We start from the raw sequence: 19,614 nt of genomic DNA, 5'->3' as shown, positions 1-19,614 counted from the left end.
TTGAAGATCATTAAAAAGATATTTGTTTGAGCTATGAACTTCTCAGTTGACATGAATTGCATTTTTCCAAGCTATTTTTTTAAGTTTGGAAGTCAAAATAGATTGTTGGACACCAAATTTGGTGAGTACAATGGTTGTTGTAATAATTCAAATAATTCTATAATTTTTGCCACAAAAAAATTTGCTGATGAACACTCTAGGAAATTCTCCAATGAGAGCAAACATGACACCCACCTTGTTAAGATTGTCTCTAAATGTAAGATTGTCTCTCATGTTCTCAATCAACTATGACAATGAAACTAAATGACAGATAAAATTGTAAATTATACATTCTAAAAGCAAATTTTTTATTAATTTTTAATTTTCATAATTATATTAATGTTATTGAATGATTCACCTATTTTGCCTTTGTTAACTTACCTCATAATATTCATACTCTTCAACATCAAAATTTTCAAAGTTAAAGAAATTGTTAGCTAAGGCCTGAAAATAACAGAACAAAAAAAAAATAATTAATTATAGATACATATATTTAAAAATAGTTGATTCTGAAAATATTTAACAATAAATTAATTTATTTAAACAATATCAGAAGCTGATTTTTTTTTTCTTGCATGTGAAACACTAGCAAATAAGCAACTTATATTTAAAACTAAATTAAGACAAACAAAATAAGATCTCACGATTTAATTCAAAGTGTGAAGAGTATTGAAATAATTTCAAATTTAAATTATGTTTAACTAGTAACAAAACTGCAAAAAAAATTTATTTGTCAATAAAAAATGTCTGTTAAATGGTTAAAGTATAACAATATGAATGAAGCACAAATAAATATACAGAATTTGTGCTTTAACATATTATTCTCCTTTAATGATTCCTTATAACACAAAATGCATCAGATCCTCTTTTAAATGTCACTTTTAATTTTATTTGATCACTCAATAAACTATACACATAAATTTAATCAGTTAGTTGATATTGAGTTTTAAGAAAAATATCTACTAACAGTTAAAATTATGTTACAAAGGAAACTTAAAAAGTTGTATAATTGGAAACATAAATTTATAGTCCAATATGCAAAATTATTTATAAAATTAAAACATCTATTTAAATTAAAATTACAATAGTAATCTTTCATACTTGAAATTTTTTCATACAACCATAAACATAATAAAATAAAAGTTATAGACATGTTTACATAAGTGAAACTCCAAGCAAACAAAAAAAAACTATATTCTGAAAAGCTTATTTAGTAAAAAATTGATTTAAAATGAACATTTTGAGCACTTTATCTAATAGAACAGAAAACTGAAATCTAAAAAGAATAATTACTTTAAATATTGAAAACATACTATTCACCTTTTTAAGGGCACGTAAACAATCTAAAAGTCCTAAGTGATATGTTGTTGGTCCAATGGAAGCATCCCTGAAGAAAAAAATTAGTATGCACAAGAAATTTTCATAGATTACAGTTATAGTTTTCAGGAACGTATAAGAATTATTATAAAGTAAATGAAGATAAATAAAATTAACTTAGTTGGAAAAAAATTAAAAACTAAACGCAAAAAATAAATTTAAATATTTTGCTTCTCTCTACCTGTAAAAACTCCATACAATACTTTCTTTTTGATTAATGAAAACCAACAGATGCTTCCTGCAAATAATAAATTAATAACAAGAACTAAACTCAGTTTCAACTACAGTAGAGCGCCGATTATCCGAACTGCTCGGGACCGAACGTGGTTCGGATAATGAAAAGTTCGGATAATTGGAAAGTTGTTTAAAATCTAGTTTAAATTATTATTATTTATGCACTAACTTCCCTTCACACTTCACAGGACTGGCAGAGTACTATCTAATATAGCTCTGGTGTGTTTACAAGTTTTTTTTTTTAATTTTTAAATACTTTTTATTTTATTTTTTTATACTTTTTATTTTATTTTTTTAAACTTTTTTTTTTTAATTATTTTTATCATACTTCAGCTTTTAATAAATTTTTTTTATCAATTACTGATTTTAAAATTTTTTTTTTAATTTTCCATTGCAAAAGAAATCTAGCAAAGACTTTTGTTTCAAAGAAGATACTCTTTTTTGAGCAGCCATATCCCTTATTCTTTTTAAATAAATCAACTGAACTGGATCAACATCATTTTGATCCAGTTTTAGCCAATTTTAGCCAATGTTTTAGCCAATTCATTGCAATATTTAATGAATTGCTTTCTTCTATATGAAAAGGTCCACTATCTTGAAATTGATCACCTACTTCTTTCTCTTCCTCTGTGGAGTTCCGATTTTCATTCAAAATGTCAGCATCAATTTCATCATCATTTACAATTTGAAGTTCTGCGTCGTTTTCAGTGTCTCGACACCAGTCTTCTATTTCTTCTGCTGTATTACCTGGCATCTTTTCTTCGGGAAGATCTACTGGTTCAGAAGCTTTTGTTAAGAATTTTATTCCAAGATTTAAGATTCCAAGCACTGTAATCACTAATCATTAACCATAAGTGACAAGTACCCATCCCCCTGTTGTAAAACTTCAGCACATATCTATTCATAAACTCCTTCCTCCTTTCAACCATTGTAGACTGTCAAATTGAAACTCGCATTCTTGATTCAGATAGTTTTCAGTGAAAGAGGGCTAAAGGGGTATGTAGGTTTAACTGTATAACAATACATGTATGTATNCTAAATAGATTGAATTTCATGTTCTCAATCAACTATGACAATGTAACTAAATGACAGATAAAATTGTAAATTATACATTCTAAAAGCAAATTTTTTCTTAATTTTTAATTTTCATAATTATATTAATGTTATTGAATGATTCACCTATTTTGTCTTTGTTAACTTACCTCATAATATTCATACTCTTCAACATCAAAATTTTCAAAGTTAAAGAAATTGTTAGCTAAAGCCTGAAAATAACAGAACAAAAAAAATAATAATTAAATATAGATACATATATTTAAAAATAGTTGATTCTGAAAATATTTAACAATAAATTAATTTATTTAAACAATATCAGAAGCTGATTTCTTTTCCTTTTTTGCATATGAAACACTAGCAAATAAATAACTTATATTTAAAACTAAATTAAGGCAAACAAAATTAGATCTCACGATTTAATTCAAAGTGTGAAGAATAGTGAAATAATTTCAAATTTAAATAATGTTTAACTAGCAACAAAACTGCAAAAAAAAAATTTTATTTGTCAATAAAAAATTTCTGTTAAATGTTTAAAGTATAACAATATGAATGAAGCACAAATAAAGATACAGAATTTGTGCTTTAACATATTATTTTCCTTTAATGATTCCTTATAGCACAAAATGTATTAGATCCTCTTTTAAATGTCACTGTTATTTGATCACTAATTAAACTATACTAATAAATTTAATCAGTTGATATTGAGTTTTAAGGAAAATATCTAATAACAGTTAAAATTATGTTACAAAGGAAACTTAAATTTATAGTCCAATATGCAAAATTATTTATAAAATTAAAACATCTATTTAAATTAAAACATCTATTTAAATTAAAACATCTATTTAAATTAAAACATCTATTTAAATTAAAATTACAATAGTAATCTTTCATGCTTGAAATTTTTTCATACAACCATAAACATAATAAAATAAAAATTATAGACATGTTTACATAAGTGAAACTCCAAGCAATCAAAAAAAAAGAAAAGAAAAAAAAACTATATTCTGAAAAGCTTATTTAGTTAAAAAAAAATTTTAAATTAACATTTTGAGCACTTTAACTAATAGAACAGAAATCTGAAAAGTAAGAAGAACAATTACTTTAAATATTGAAAACATACTATTCACCTTTTTAAGGGCACGTAAACAATCTAAAAGTCCTAAGTGATATGTTGTTGGTCCAATGGAAGCATCCCTGAAAAAAAAATTAGTATGCACAAGAAATTTTCATAGATAACATACTGACATTACTGTTATAGTTTTCAGGAGAGTATAAGAATTATTATAAAGTAAATGAAAAAAAAATTAACTATAAAATATTTTACTCTAGCTTTTTGATTGCTGATGAAAAGAAAATTAAAAAATAAACATTAAAAATCTACCTGCAAAAATTCAATACAATACTTTCTTTTTGATCAATGAAAACTAACCAACAGATGCTTATTGCAAATAATTATTAATAACAAAAACTAAACTCAGTTTCAACTCACTGCAAATGTTAAAATCTTAATATAAAATAAATGATAAAAGATAGTTTCTTCTTCATGTTAATGCATACACAGGAATAATTTAGGAAAAGGTTTCAAACACTAAGTTTTGCTTACTCCTAAAGTCCTAAATAATGGTATGCAAGAACCAATGGGGGTAAAAAAAATATTACAGATAGGGCATCTCGTATCCACACCTGGGCATGCTATATATATTTTTCTTTCATTTATTTCAAGTTAAACAATAGGACAATTTCATTTTGAGTCTCTGTGATATCAGTTGGTGTGAATAAACATCAAATGAAACTATTACCTAATTTACAAATGCTCTAATTTAAGAGAGAGAAAAAAAAAAGAATCATTATTAAAAAAATATGTATAAATAAACTCAAATTTTAACTTTTCTTAATTAAAACATTAGAATCAAGGAAGCATTTAGAGTAATTCTTTACCTATAAGAGAAAATATTCAATATTCAACGCCTACTTTCAATTGTTATACATACATTTTCAGGCAGATGAACCAGTTAAAAAATTAAACTGGATGTGCTGTTTAAAAATATACCAATATTCAACGAAACTTGATTCAAAATATTTCTTATGAATATGAATTTAGCAAGAAAATATTTATACACTTAATGAAATATTTATTATTTGTTTATATTTATTTTTACCTGAAGGATAAAAAAGGTGGGCTTCCTCCAAAAATGAGAGGTCGATAAGCTTCTTCAGGAGTTTTTCCATGTTGAATGATCTAATTAGATAAAGAAAACACGCATTAAAAGAAGCAAATACACATTTAATTTTAGTTTTCATGCTATATAATTTAAAATTACAGGTGCAGCTTCTAAGAAATAGTAGCTGTTTTAGTTGTGATCTTATCCTAAAAACGAAAAAAGATGTCCATGAAAATGAATCATCTAAGAAAATAAGACATTAATGCCTTTTTTTATCTAAATAAAATATTAAGACCACTATAAATACTTCAAACTTTCTGTTTACCTTAAAGAAATTTGATTTATCTGCAGAACTTACGTTTTACACTTTTCAAAAAAATAGCAGACGATCAACATTGAAAGTATGTAACTACAGTTACAGTTTTTATAACGATCAGAAAAAAATAATATCGGCTCGCATTAAAGCACATGAGAGGAAGTTTTTTACTGGAGCAATTCAGTGCTTTTGCGGCAAAATTAGATGCTCATGCTCGAATTTACGGAGCATTCTCACAAAATGCAATTACCACATCTCCGATCACCGTCGAGAAAACAGGGGAACTTGATTGGTGAATTTTCGCGAGAAAATATATTTCTCCAATCAGGATCTCATATTTCCTAGACGGCAACCGCTTTCGGCTCCTGCAGTTGAAATTTTTTTTTAATAAAAAAACTTTGATCTAGCTCAAAAAATCTGATTGATCCTATCTATGATTTAGAAAATTAAAACTCGACGCATGCAATGCGAAAGATCATTAATAAGTCCATGTAACTTATGGAAGTGAATCGATTTTTTTCAATTTGGAATCTTATGTGTTTTATCTACAATGAACAATATTTTGATTCGATAAGTAGTAGCATTAGTACTTAATATACATCGTACTAGAACTGAGCAGTGGGCTATTGGCGATAGTCAGGGAAACATCCTTGAAAATGATTCGAAGACATGTCATCATAATTTGATATCGTAATTTTTATCCTTTGCAGAGGAGGTGGCTTCCCCGCTTCGGTTGTCTGAAGATCTGTACGTGAAATCGAACAGTATACGACAGATTTGTTTAACGAAGACTGATAACGCACAATCTCGATCCCTACGAGGCTGATCAAAGTGGTCACCCCAAGTAGCAACTGATATTAGATAATGTCAGAAAACTAGTAAAACCTAACGTTATCTTGCACAACTTCTAATATTAGAAAGATACAAGAGGTCGCTGTTTGCTCTGCCTGATATAATATTAGATTCTATGCAAACTAATATTATCTAGCGTTCGCCATAAAATTATTTTGCATTAGTTTTTATGCTATATAATATTAGAATATATAGTTTCTGATATTATCTTGCGTTGCTTTTTACTTCTTGGAATTAATGGTACAGAAAAAAATCCCAGATCTGCTACTCTCTTCTCGTTACCCAGTGGGTAGCTGTGGCGAAGCCACGGTGGAGGAGCAGCGTCGCCCACGTCAGAATGCACAATTTATAATGATTATTTTACTGTAGAAAAAAAGTTATAAATTTAAAGTTATATATCTAAGCAAAGAGATGAGGAAATCATTCAATCATTCTTAGGTTCATACTCTGATGCTATTACTACGCCATCGATCGAAAAAATTCAACTTGTTTGATGGAGTTAATAAGCAGAAAAATAATGATACGCATTTGCAATATTTTTCATCCCTTTGGAAGAATGTGTAATCAGCTTGTTTTTAAATAAGTAAGCTAGTATTTTCATAATAGCACTTTTTTTCCTTCATAAAACGATATCATACCTTGACGTCCCCTCCGCAGAGGATCAAAATTGTGATGGCATGTCTTCGGATCATCCTCCGGGATATTTCCCAGACCGTCGCCAATAGCCCATTGCGCAGCTCTAGTGCGACGTAAATTAACAACAACAACATACCTTGACAAATTTTTATTGCAGGAGGAAAAAGGACAAATAATATAAAAACCAGTTTGATAGCTGAAACTTGAGATTGTTATTTCTAACGGCATTGATATGGGATCCTTGCCGTAAGAAGAATTGTTTGCTGATAACATTATTTCTAGTAAATTATAAAAGGCAAAAAAGAAAGAAAATAGATGCTGTAGTCTGCTTCCTAGATTGTAACCTTAACTTGGGAAGTCATATTGTACGGTTACCATGGGCATTGTTGGCCGGGAAACGATGAGTATTATGTCCCCTTCAGTAATTAGAAATCGTTAAAAGCCCACACATCTCCTTTGCAGAGGATCAAAATTGTGATGGTATGTCTTCGGAACATCCTCAGCTCAGGGATGTTTCCCAGATCGCCGGCAATAGCCCATTGTGAAGCTCTAGTGCGACGTAAATAAACTACAACCTAAAAGCCCACACAATATATTTTAAACAAATAAAGACAACTTTTATGAATCATCATCGACTTAAATTCGTCAAAGTTAAAAACAGGAAAGAAATAAAATAATGTATTTTTTTGTAAATATTTAGTCACCATAATTTTCTTCTTATTTGTACAATTTAGAGAAAATGACTGTGAATTCCATATCGTTCCCCTCAAAAATCGGAGCCCTGTGACGCCCACAACGATTGCTGCTTAAGTTCAACAACAAAATTAGCGGATAATGCATCTGCGGTAGTCATTCTTGAATCCTTAAAGTGCTTAAATACATTATACTCTTTTTAGATTTACATATGAAAGAAGCGTGAAAAAGTAAATAAATGAAAGTAAATTATTTTAAGTAGTTGTTCAAAGCTTATATAAGTCCAAATTTCATGTTTTTTAATCAATTTTTACTCTCCTTATAAACAAAATTAGCAAACCACAAACTCAATCCCATATATGCTTAAAGTAATTCTTATTTAATTTTTTAATACTGATTTCAAGGAATATTTCTTAGAAAGAAGAAACTGTGTTTCCAAAACATAAAGCGTTTCATACTCCTCCTCCCCTTGTCAGCAATAACTAGAAAATAAAACCTCTTTCATTTAGTGTTTACGCAATATTTTAATGGCCCATTCCGACCGTTTCTACTTTGTAACTTATGCAACAAAAAAATACATATATTTAATTATTAATTTATTATTCTTTTAATTCTTAGATATTTAGAAATCTTCAGTTAGTCTTCAACAAGACACGGACTTTTGACTTTATAGTCATTCTTGATCTTAGCTTCGAGACTATTCTGACCTGAAGTTACAAGTAGCACACCATACGTTATCATGCTATGTAACACGTAACTACAAACAAAATATCCTACTACAATATAGCAAATGCATCACAGCAAAGGCAGACAGGATTTCTCACCATATAAGAACCAGCAAGAAAAGCTGCATTTACACGCTTCTCGCCGTTTGTGGAAGAGTAATGAACAATTTTCTTCTTGGCCAAGGTTCTCGACTGCAAAAGAGGAAATTTCATTAATAAAACAATGCAAGTCCTAGCACTAAATAATTTATTAAAAGAGGGAAAAAATACAGTCATGAATCGAAATAGTAAGTTTTTAATCATCAAATAATAGTTCGACCAATAAACTAAGATCATCTAGATCTAAGATCATTCAGAAGAAATAAATAAAGGAAAATGAAACAAAACTAAGTTCATAACACTTTTTTTTCATGAGCAACTCCGTGAACAAAAGTCCTTAAATGTTTATTCGAATAATACGTTATCCTTTTAGCTACAATTATAAAAATCATTTTAGAAGAAAAAATTGGGGGGAGAGTAATAAAATTCTTTTTCGAAGTATGATAATACTCTGTCTCACCCAATCNTAGCCATAAAAATTTACGATTACGTATTTTTCTATTGGCTATTTTTTGCAGAGTTAACAGTTAATATTTAATGGTGTCAATAGCCATTTGTGATTTTTAACTTTTGCGCAATTTTTTTTTTATAGTAAAAAGTACATTCATTTTTTTATCAGTGGTACGCAGCGTTAGGAAAAATTTAGAAGGGGTACACAAAAGTCATAAGTTTGGGAAACACTGCTATAAAGTAATAACAAGAAAATACTTTTTTCCCACTGAAATATTTTTTTCTTGCAACAAATTTATGATCTTCCGACATTGAAAAACTTACAGGGGTTTAAAAATCAAAGAGCATAATGAACAAATTATATAAGTAGATCAGATTTAAGAACAGAAATCACTACTTTCCTCTGCATTGCTACAGACTACGTGTGCTTATCGTTCATAGTTAAGAAGTTAAATCAAGAGATTTTTAAGTAGCAGTAGCAGGATTCGTTGATTTAAATCAGCTTGATTTAAATCACGATTTAAATCATGATTAAAATCAAATGAATTTTTTAAAAAAATCCTGATTAAAATCAAATGAATTTTTTAAAAAAATCATTGATTTAAATCAACTAATTTATATATATATATATTATATTGATTTCAAAAGTTAAAAAACAGTGCTTTAAATATTGATAATTTTATTATTTTCTTTTCTTAGTCTTAAAATTTATTTTAAATAAATTGCTGCATTAATTAATTTTAGTTAACGAAATTACTTTCTTTCTTGGAGTGTGTTAAACACATTTAAAATTACATGTTTAAAAATCTTTTGATTCTTAACATTGAAAGTACAGATTAAAGTAAATATTTAATGCTGTCTTAATATAGACTTGCATAGCTGTAGAAAGTAAATAAACATGATTTTTTTTCAAAAAGAAAAAAAAGCAAATGTTAATTAAAATTCTACCTTTTGATTAAAAAAGCATGGAATTCAAATCTACATTATAGTTTATTGATGGAAATTTCTATGTTTCTAAAGCTCGAGGTAATATTAAAAAGAAATTACCTTAATATGCCAAAAATAGAAAGAAAAAAAAAGAAGCTGAGTTCAGATATTTTTTCCTGATATAGTGTCATTCTTCCCTTTCAAAGTCTATTTGAAGCAGTAGGGTTTATTAACTGGTATTTTTTTTTCTTCTTATAATATGTTTACGGTATCTTTGAAATTATCAGATTTTCTTTTGTGAAAAAAATTCCAATGAGTACATAGATTTTTTTAAAATGTTTTTTAGCTTAACTTATGTATTTTGATATAGGATTAAAAATGAATATTTTAACATAAAAATTTATAGATTGAATATTTATTTTTTGATGAATGACAACATTTATAAACACAATCTGTTGCATTTATTTTGCCATTTTATAAATCATGAGGGAAAAAAAAAGAGATCACAATTTTAAATTAAAATTATGGTGTGCTAATTGAAACTTTGTGTTACTAGTTAAAGTAGTATTCTTTAAATTATCTATTTTATCTTGTCTTTTAATTTCAATCATGCCCTTGTATCAAAATGGTCGCTATGCATTATAATGAAAAATTATTTTAGTAAGTTAGAGCTTCTAAAATATTGTTATAATATAGTTTTAATATTAATTTAATTTTGATAAAACATTTATAAGGTTTTTTTAATCATAAATTAAAGCTCTTATAGTGTTTTTGAATAGAAATCAAAAAAAATCTGATTTCAATCAAAAAAATCCGATTTAAATCAAAATAATCCGATTTTTTTGATTTTTTTTAGGAAAATCAAAAAAATCACGAACCCTGAGCAGTAGTACTCTATAAGAGCTGAAGAATGAGCTACTAGCGAAGGTCTGGGAAACATCCTTGAGGATGATACGAAGACATCCCATCACAATTTTGATCCTCTGCAGAGAAAATGACACCTCCCGCATCCGGCGTAGTAGCCCGACGACCTGAGAGCGAAGTCGAGCTCTTTATGGTCGTTCAATCTAACGAGGACTGATACCGTGCACCATCGTTCCTTTCGCAGTCTGATCAAAGCGGTCTCCCACCCACTCACTGTCAGCTGCCAGCGATGCTTGATTTCGATGATCTTCCGAGAACTGTATCGTAACGGTCAGTCCATAGTGGGACAACCAGAGATTTTAAAAATTATAAAATTCATTTATCCAAAGATAATTCATGCAAAAAAATTTATCTTAGCAACAAATATGTATTACTCTTTATTATAGTATTAAATAATAGTCGAAAAAGTCTTAAATTGCATGATATACAATTTTTTGCATCATGTATGTAATTAATTTTACATGGCAAAATGCAAAATTTAAGCAAAAGTTCCAAAATTTAATTTTAAAGAAGTCGTATAGTTAAAATTTGATTTCTCAGGAACTATTCGATCCATTTCGCTCAAACCATTAAGAATGAGTCCTAGAACGTGAAATTCGATCAATAGATCAAAAGTTATTCAGGGTGGTCCATTTTTTTTCTTCTTCTTTTTAACGCACATAACAGTGCGCNGCAAAATCGGTTGAATAGTTCCTGAAAAATTGAATTTTAAAAAAGTCGTATAGTTAAAATTCCATTTCTCAGGAACTATTCGATCCATTTCGCTCAAACCATTAAGAATGAGTCCTAGAACGTGAAATTCGATCAATAGATCAAAAGTTATTCAGGGTGGTCCATTTTTTTTCTTCTTCTTTTTAACGCACATAACAGTGCGCAAAAAAATAAATGAACCACCCTAAATAACTTTTGATGTAACAACCAGATCTTCACGTTCTAGGATTAAATCTTTAAAGTTTTAAGGGGATGGCCTCAAATATGCTAATCAATTAGAGCAGACGATATTTTAAGCTACAAAATCTTGAAAAAGTCGTATATTTAAAATTCGATTTCACAGGAACTATTCGACTTATTTCGCTCACATTTTGTATTTTATCTTTAAAAATTACATTCATTAAAATCATGTAAAAAATTTTATACTTTACGATTCAAACTTAAATAAAATAATGAAAAACAAAAAATATGTGCTAAAAGGTATGGTATATTTTGCATGGAACTATCTTCAGATAAACGAATTTCATAATTGTGTACAAAAATTCTTTAATTTGCTTAAAAAGTTCTCGAGATATGGCGATATAAGCAAAAAGTAAAATTGAAAGATAAAATTTCTCTCAAAATCTCTTTTCCGCTTCATTTATAAATGGATCAATACATTAGCTAAAAATTTTGGTTCAGTTACTGCTTTTTTTCTTTTTCGAAACTATGGAAAGAAGGCTTTGGAAACTATTTATAGAAGCATTTTCTATATTACTCTGTTTTCCTAAAACAATTCGGAATTATTTTTTTCTGCTTAGCAAAGGAAGGCGAATACTTTTCCTTAATAAAAAAAATAATATAAAACCGTGATATAAGCAACTACACGCACGATCGCCGGAAGAAAGATATTATAGTTATTTCAGCACGTGCAGCGAAGAGTTGAGATGTTATTCAAGTTTTTCTTTTCAATCACGTTTGACGTTGTAATGTAGACGAATTTAATCGTTTGACGTTTATGTAGCCTAAAAAAATTACATTGCTTTTACTTTTTCGACTAGCGTTGAGTATATATTACAGTATTCGTAAATTATTTTACTTTAAGTTTTATTTTAAAAAAGATAGGATGAGTCTAATTTCTTTGTCCACAGGTCAATATTAATTAGTGCAAAAGTACAGGTCTCGTTGCAGGTCAAAGAAAAAAAATTAGCACAAAAAACAGGGCATTTTTTGTACAGTCTAGATATACAAGGCAACTATTAAAAAAAAAAGTAAATGACGAATTAAAGAAAAAGATAATTTTACTCCATTTAAGTATAATTGAGGCAAATTTTATCGTAAAAGAATAATGGAATATACTACATATTATCAAATTAAGAATGACTTTTTTTAGTCAGAAAGTTATAACGTTAGTTAATTTTAACTTGGAGCAGTAGACAACAAGAATTTTTATAGTATTAGATAAAAAATTGTTATAGTATCGTTGCATTAAAAAATAACCTATAATATATTTAATATTATAAAATTGTTGATTGAGTTTCTTTTTTATTTACTTTAAAAATAAGCATTTCTATTGGTGGGTTGTACTAAACACACAAAGTCTGGAGCACCAGGAAAAAAAGCTAGACATCAGAGGACGAAATATTTTTTATCAGGAAAATTAGGAATGTCAAGACAACTACTAACAATTAATAGCACAGGTCTGAGGGTACAATCATAAAGCAATATGTTGCGTAGTTATTTAACCCCCCATTGCCCCGCTCAAAAAACAATTTTTAGTCTTATCTATTCTAAAAAAATTCTCTCTCTCTCTGTGTTGGCTCAATATATGTACGCACATACTTTTTTATAGATCCTACATTGATAAGGTATATAATGTCAAAGTAGGTTTTAATTTACTCTTCGATTTTATTATAAAAGCTTGTCAAATACCAGATGATTGCGTTGGAGCATAGCTTCCAACATCACCCAAAATATCGTAACGTAAAAAGCAAAACGACGTAAACTTTATCATCCGGAAAGCAATGTTTTTATTACCAAATTAGCTTCAAGTGATTTTAAAAAGCGTTCTCTTTTTCTTTTGTCATTAATTTTTCTTTTATCATGGCAAAAAAATTTTCATTAGTTTCACCCACCAGAGATTTAAAAAAAATGTCAAAATAAATTTTTTTTAACCATAATTTTTTTGTGTATTTTTGTTTTATCAACACCTATATTTAAACCAAATATCATCAAAATTTATCATCATCAATTTGGTTTGAGGTTAATCGATAAAGTATGAAAGTTCTCTTATTAATTTTCATACTAGAGTATGTTTATATGAACAAAATTTAGAACAACAAAGAATTTAAATCATTAAAATATAAAAACACTCTTTTACATACATGCAAGAGCTACTTTTTTGGATCTTACTTCACTTTTGCAGCAAATCTTTTACTTTCAGACGATAATTCGTGGAATTTTATTGAGAAAATCTGGCTTCAATTAGGAAAGGAATTTACATTGGATTGCATTTAGATGAACATAATTTCTAAGCGAACAGACATCAATGTTACTCCTAAGATTTCCTAATCTGCGATGTACAGAACAGCAGCTTCAACAATTCTGCATGATTTGTAGGACAATCCTTTGCAACATTCAATGCACAAACGATAACGGGATCTTGATAATATCTTTTAATGCATTTACCAGTGACTTAACACGAAACTGAAATGGAAACCCATTAATTTCCTCGCTTAATACATTTTAGAAGGATGTTCAGGACAATGAATGTTGAAAATTCAAATGCATTAATCTTGAATTCCGTTCATCAAACTACTAGTATGTTTTCGGAAATGAAGCAAATGTTCTTGAAGTTCGGAAATTCTTGTCGAAAAAAGTATGTTTATTCAGAAAAAGCACGTTTTGATGTCTGATTTCGTAACTTACAATATCGTCTGCACAAATTAATTATCAAATTTTAAGTCAACATCTCGAGGCATTAAGTTTCAAGTCCTAGTACATAAAAATCCGATCATTAGATCAAAAGTTATTTCAAGGTAATTTTTTTCCCTCCATTGTTCAATCTTCTTAAGCGTGATTGCAGCCTCAGGATACGAACCCAAAGGTCTCAGATACGTTCCCAGCGCTCTTTCCATTGCTTATAACGTACGAGTATCTCTTTCAACGAACGACCATCTATTGGTCAGTGGCCATTATTTATTAAGAGAAAAAATTTACGAAAAGACTTGAATTTTATATGAAAATATGTACATATACATATTTTATACATATACATATGTATATATACATATGTACATATACATATTAAAATATGTAGTCTACATTATCTATAAATGCGGAAAATGGAATTTTAAGGGAGTGGGAAGTACTTAAGTCAGTAATTTTAAGTAAATTCTAATCAAAAAGGGCAGTTAATATAAAATGATTTTTACGCTTTATACTGTTTCCAATATGTAGTTGTAAATAATTGAATGAATATTGAATATGTACAATAGGATTAAATTCACACGGATAGCATGATTTATAATCAATAGATTATATTTTATTTCTCAATTTTAAACTGGGGGATTTTATTTTGAATTAGAAAAACAAATGTTCCAAAACGCTGCTCACAAATGTTGTCACGCTTGAAGGAGAGGAAGGAGGTTTATGATTTATATCAGTGGTTCTTAACCTTTTTAAGCCGCGACCCAAATTTGAGAAATATGTTCATGTCGCGACCCAAATTTGNCATATTCTTTTCCCATAAAATGATTTTTACGCTTTATACTGTTTCCAATATATAGTTGTAAATAATTGAATGAATATTGAATATGCACAAAAGGATTAAATTCACACGGATAGCATGATCTATAATCAATAGATTATATTTTATTTCTCAATTTTAAACAGTGTGATTTTATTTTGAATTAGAAAAACAAATGTTCCAAAACGCTGCTCACAAATGTTGTCACGCTTGAAGGAGAGGAAGGAGGTTTATGAATTATATGACAGCTAGTGACAAGGCTGAGGGAATGGTAACAAACACGGTGACATCACACATTTAAAATCAGCTGATTAAATATTTTTTTTCCATCAAAATCACACTAAATCCCTCCATGCACATCAAATCATTATTACTGCAATTGCTACTAATACCATTAAAACTAGAAGTTAAAGTTTAAAAATAAAATTTAAAATTTGATCTATAACATAACAGGCTTTGCTTCTAAATTTATAAATTTATGTAACCTATCGTGACGTGCTACAATGGGATATTTAGGTGTGTTGAAATGTGATAACTTCGTGACAATAATATTGAATAAAAAAATGCAACATCATTTATGGACGCTTAAAGAACCTTTTCGGAAACAAAATTATAGCACACTGAAAAAATTCAGAAGATTTATTTTAAGTGTAAATAAATCAAATTTTAGTAAAAAATCATGTATTCTCTTTTAAGTATAAAGTTAAATATGAAATGATGATAAATAATTTTTACAAAGGAATTAATTTCTTCTGGGTAAAAGTTTGAATAAAAAGAATATATTCAGAGAAAGATAATCTAGAAATAATATGAAGCTTACCTTTAAATGTGATTTACTGAATGCATTACTCCCAAGCGGCCAGATAGATAAAATTAATTATTACTAACTATAATATTTACCACTCGGTTCAGTAACGAGAGTTCTTTTAGTAAATTGCATGTTCGCTTTGTTTATTTTGTTAAGAATGTCTACGATTAAGAAACGCGTATAATATGAAATAGTGAAAGCGAATATTTAAGTTTTAACCATTTAGTATGGTAACAGACTTTATCACTTTTTAACAAAATTATTTGTTTGCTAGATTATTTTTTACCGATTTGAAATTTAAATTTGCATCAACGAAAAATTTTAAGGGGAGCGTTTTAAAAATTGCAAAATTATATCTTTCTCGCATTTTTAATAAGTCTTTAATCCACTTCAATACAAAAAACAATTGTTTGCCGCCAGTTTGTTAAAAATTACTTTGAAAAATACGAAAAAATAAAAACTTAAGTAAACATATTCAGAAATTAATCTTTTATTTAATAAAACACTTCAAATAGATTTCAAATTACATAAAAAATTTTTTTTTACTTAAATAATTAAGAAAACAATACTTTCTAATGTTAATTCTATCTTAAATGCAATTAATAATTAATAAAACTAGTTCCCAACTATTTCCTTATTTGAAAAAAATACAAAAAATTTTCCTCTATGCCAGCGATATATGTACTACATGCTCTCAGTGTACCTTATTTCGGACAAAACAAACCTTTTTTTTAAAAGTGTTCTATTTATATTTCTTGTCATGTGCCAGAAATGTCTTTCCCTTTTTTGCCATCGGTTTTTAGTTTGGACATTTTTTTTTAATTGAAGCTCGAAGTTTGGCTTTACTTTAAGAAAATAATAGTGTTTTTTAATTAAAAAAAAATAATGTGAAGACACATATTTGATTAAGAATTTGCATTCAATGAAAGATCGAAAGATTTGCTTCTATTTTTAGAAATGGATGAAAGAGATGAGTTAAAAGTTCTTGTATGAGGAAACCTTTGCCTAACTTCCTCTTTCAAATAAATGAAAGATAATTAAAGTGATTAAGTATTGATATCAAACTAATATACGGTCAATCAATATAAATTTTGTGAAATTTTTTTACAACTGTGAATGAAAAAAAAAGAAGTATTAAAACTGAAACACCAGATGGAGCCAAAACATCGATATTATATAGGAAAACGAATAACTGGATCTGTAACTTACTTTTTATTTTGGTTACACGCGTCACAATATGTGATACAGGAAATTAAAAAAATAAGAAGAAAAATTTACAAATTTTTATTTTAAATTTTCAAAATGTGACCCTTTTGTTACTCAACAATCATCTATTCTGTAATCAAGTTTTTTCCAGAATTTTGTAGTTTCACACTGTCAACGAATCCTTATGCTGCACTAATGCTTCTCTACGTTTTTCAATGCTCCTGGCATTGATGCTTCACTAACATTAGCGTAAGCATGAGGTTAAAAGTGTTTTACTTTTAGCTACATAGCCATCAGTTTCCCCGGACTTTACATCAGGTAGGCATTTTTCATAAGGATAAGTTCATGAATACGTTCACTGTTCATGAACCACCGAGGCCGAAAACAATGTAAGAACTTACAAAATGTGCTTGTGCAACATTAGAAACAATCGAAAAAGTGAAACTGCAAAATATGCGTAAAAATTTTGATTATAGAGCAGAGAAAAACAGGATCTTGTATCAAACATTTCCGTTTGTAAAAAAAAAAAAAAAATATCTTTTAATTTTGTGTATTATTTATTGCAATGTGTATAATAGTATCAAAAATATAATTATATAAAATCAGGCTATACATTGAAGGTATCGAATCAATCACTGATCAATCAATTCAATGAAGCAATCAATTCAATCAATCATACTGAACAATTTCGGTCTCCAAAAATTAAAGATACCAAAAAGATTTATATCAGTCAGTCAAATAAAGATGCCAAACGCCGGGTGGAAAAAAACTTTCTTAACAAAAAAATAAAATGAATAAATAATAAATAAATATAAATAAAAATAAGAAAAGGGAAAAAAGATTCTAGCTTCAACCTGTTCATTTTGCATTTGTCATGAAATTTTTGTCTGCTTGTTCGTCCATAAATCAAAACTTATATCAAATGCCGAGTAGATAGGCTGCAGCCAGAAACTTTATTTCTGGTTACAAGTAATTTAGTTAGAAAAATATTTTATTCATATTCTTTTCCCTCCAGTTAGGTAAGTTTTTCCATTACATTACAATATCTCCGTATTTCCGATATTTGTGATATCCTAAATAAACTCACTCGAATGGCAATCAAAATTATTTAAACTTATCTTAGTGTAAATAAGGTATCTGTTAATTAATTTTATTTTACTTAATTTAACAACAAATGAGAATTTAAACAGAAAAAGGAAAAAAATCTAGACAAAATAATTAAATTATTAATTAATTTTAAAAAAACAAACAGCATCGCTGATTTGTCATCCGATACCGTTGATCTCTCTCCCTTTTTAAAAAAGCACGTCTGGCAAGTCTAGAGAATGGGAGCCTATTTTTTTAGCTCTGGGAATACATTGATTTTTTATTACTGTTTTCATAGTTTCTTAAGTTTTTAATCAAGTATATTTCAAAAATCAGCTTGTCAGAGTAGGATATTTTTTCAGGTATAGTCGTTCACTTCAACTTTGAAAAAAAAATAATAACTATATATATGCAAATATTAACTACTGTTTAATAAATCAGTAAATATGACATAATTTATTTCGGGTGAACGATGGGGAAACAAAATTTTGATTCGCCGTGAAGACATAAACTTGTTCCAGGCGGTAGTTTCCAAGGTTAAAATCGTAATAAAATTTATTTGAGGCATATAATTTCCCGTAACTAATTAAAAATAACGGATTATTTCTATCAGTGCAATTAAAATAAATTTACTGTTCTTACCAAGGCACGTGTTAATCATGCTGTTACAAAATGTTTCGAGAAAGAACGGATAATAACAATATAAAATATAACTATCACCTTTAAACCGAAACAAAGATAATTCATAATTTATTTCTTCATTTAACCCATTTTATGCCTAGCGTCATTTAAAAAATTTTTTTCCTAAAACAAAGTGATAGCGCAAGGACTTCATAATAAAGTCTTATTTTGTAAAAACGAAATAGTTCTGTCAACAATAATACACTAATTATATAAATATTTAAATTTGTAATTGCAGTCCTAGTACAGTGCTTTCTTAAAGCAAAGTTTTAGGTTACAAAAAGAAATATCAATTACGTGGTTACAATTACATGTAAGATTTACGTGACTCAGAGGATAGAGCGTTCGCCTTCCAATGAGATGAACCGGGTTCGAATCCCAGTGATGGCTGGTCGATTCAAATTCCACACCCGGGAACACTTGAAAGCATAATTACTCAACTAATATACGTTATATACATACGTTTGAATAGTAAGTAAAAAAAATATGAATATGATTTAAGGTTTAAAAGTCAAAATCTAAATGTTGCCAATCACTACAAAAACATTCTTTTCAATGATTGTACCAGTTGGCACCTAGCAGACCACAGTGCTGTTGCAAAACGTTCTCAGTTGTAGATGGATCGTGCATTAGAATCCCTATTACCGCCAGGCAGACCGTAAAAGCTTTTTGAGGTTTCCTTCTCCATGCACCGCAGGTTCATTCCGTTGATAAAATACCCACAATAACTAGTCTCTTATACAAGTTTACTTGTTTTCTAAATTTGGTTCAAAATTACAAAGGTATACGGACCTTAACATTAACATCTGCTTACTGGATAGGCTAATTAAAAACTCAGCGGCGCGACAGCCCATATAGGGGCAAGGCCTACTGTGCCCATCTCAGTTTCCTTGACCTTGGGCTCT

General features: G+C 28.4%; 1 protein-coding gene across 1 annotated transcript in view; it reads right to left on the bottom strand.

Annotated features, from left to right (window-relative positions):
• Positions 1-19,614, bottom strand: part of LOC107453736 (dual specificity protein phosphatase CDC14C) — a 104,557-nt gene that overhangs the window by 17,690 nt on the left and 67,253 nt on the right. The window contains exons 4-7 of the mRNA XM_071176930.1: positions 8,190-8,282; positions 4,866-4,945; positions 3,834-3,900; positions 2,853-2,915 (exon numbers count right to left, since the gene is read on the bottom strand). Of these exons, the coding sequence (XP_071033031.1) occupies positions 2,853-2,915; positions 3,834-3,900; positions 4,866-4,945; positions 8,190-8,282 (303 nt within the window). The remainder of the gene's footprint in view (positions 1-2,852; positions 2,916-3,833; positions 3,901-4,865; positions 4,946-8,189; positions 8,283-19,614) is intronic.

Source organism: Parasteatoda tepidariorum, chromosome 2 (assembly GCF_043381705.1).
Source record: "Parasteatoda tepidariorum isolate YZ-2023 chromosome 2, CAS_Ptep_4.0, whole genome shotgun sequence".
Classification (NCBI taxonomy): domain Eukaryota; kingdom Metazoa; phylum Arthropoda; class Arachnida; order Araneae; family Theridiidae; genus Parasteatoda; species Parasteatoda tepidariorum.
This window is presented reverse-complemented; position numbering and strand designations above follow the sequence as displayed.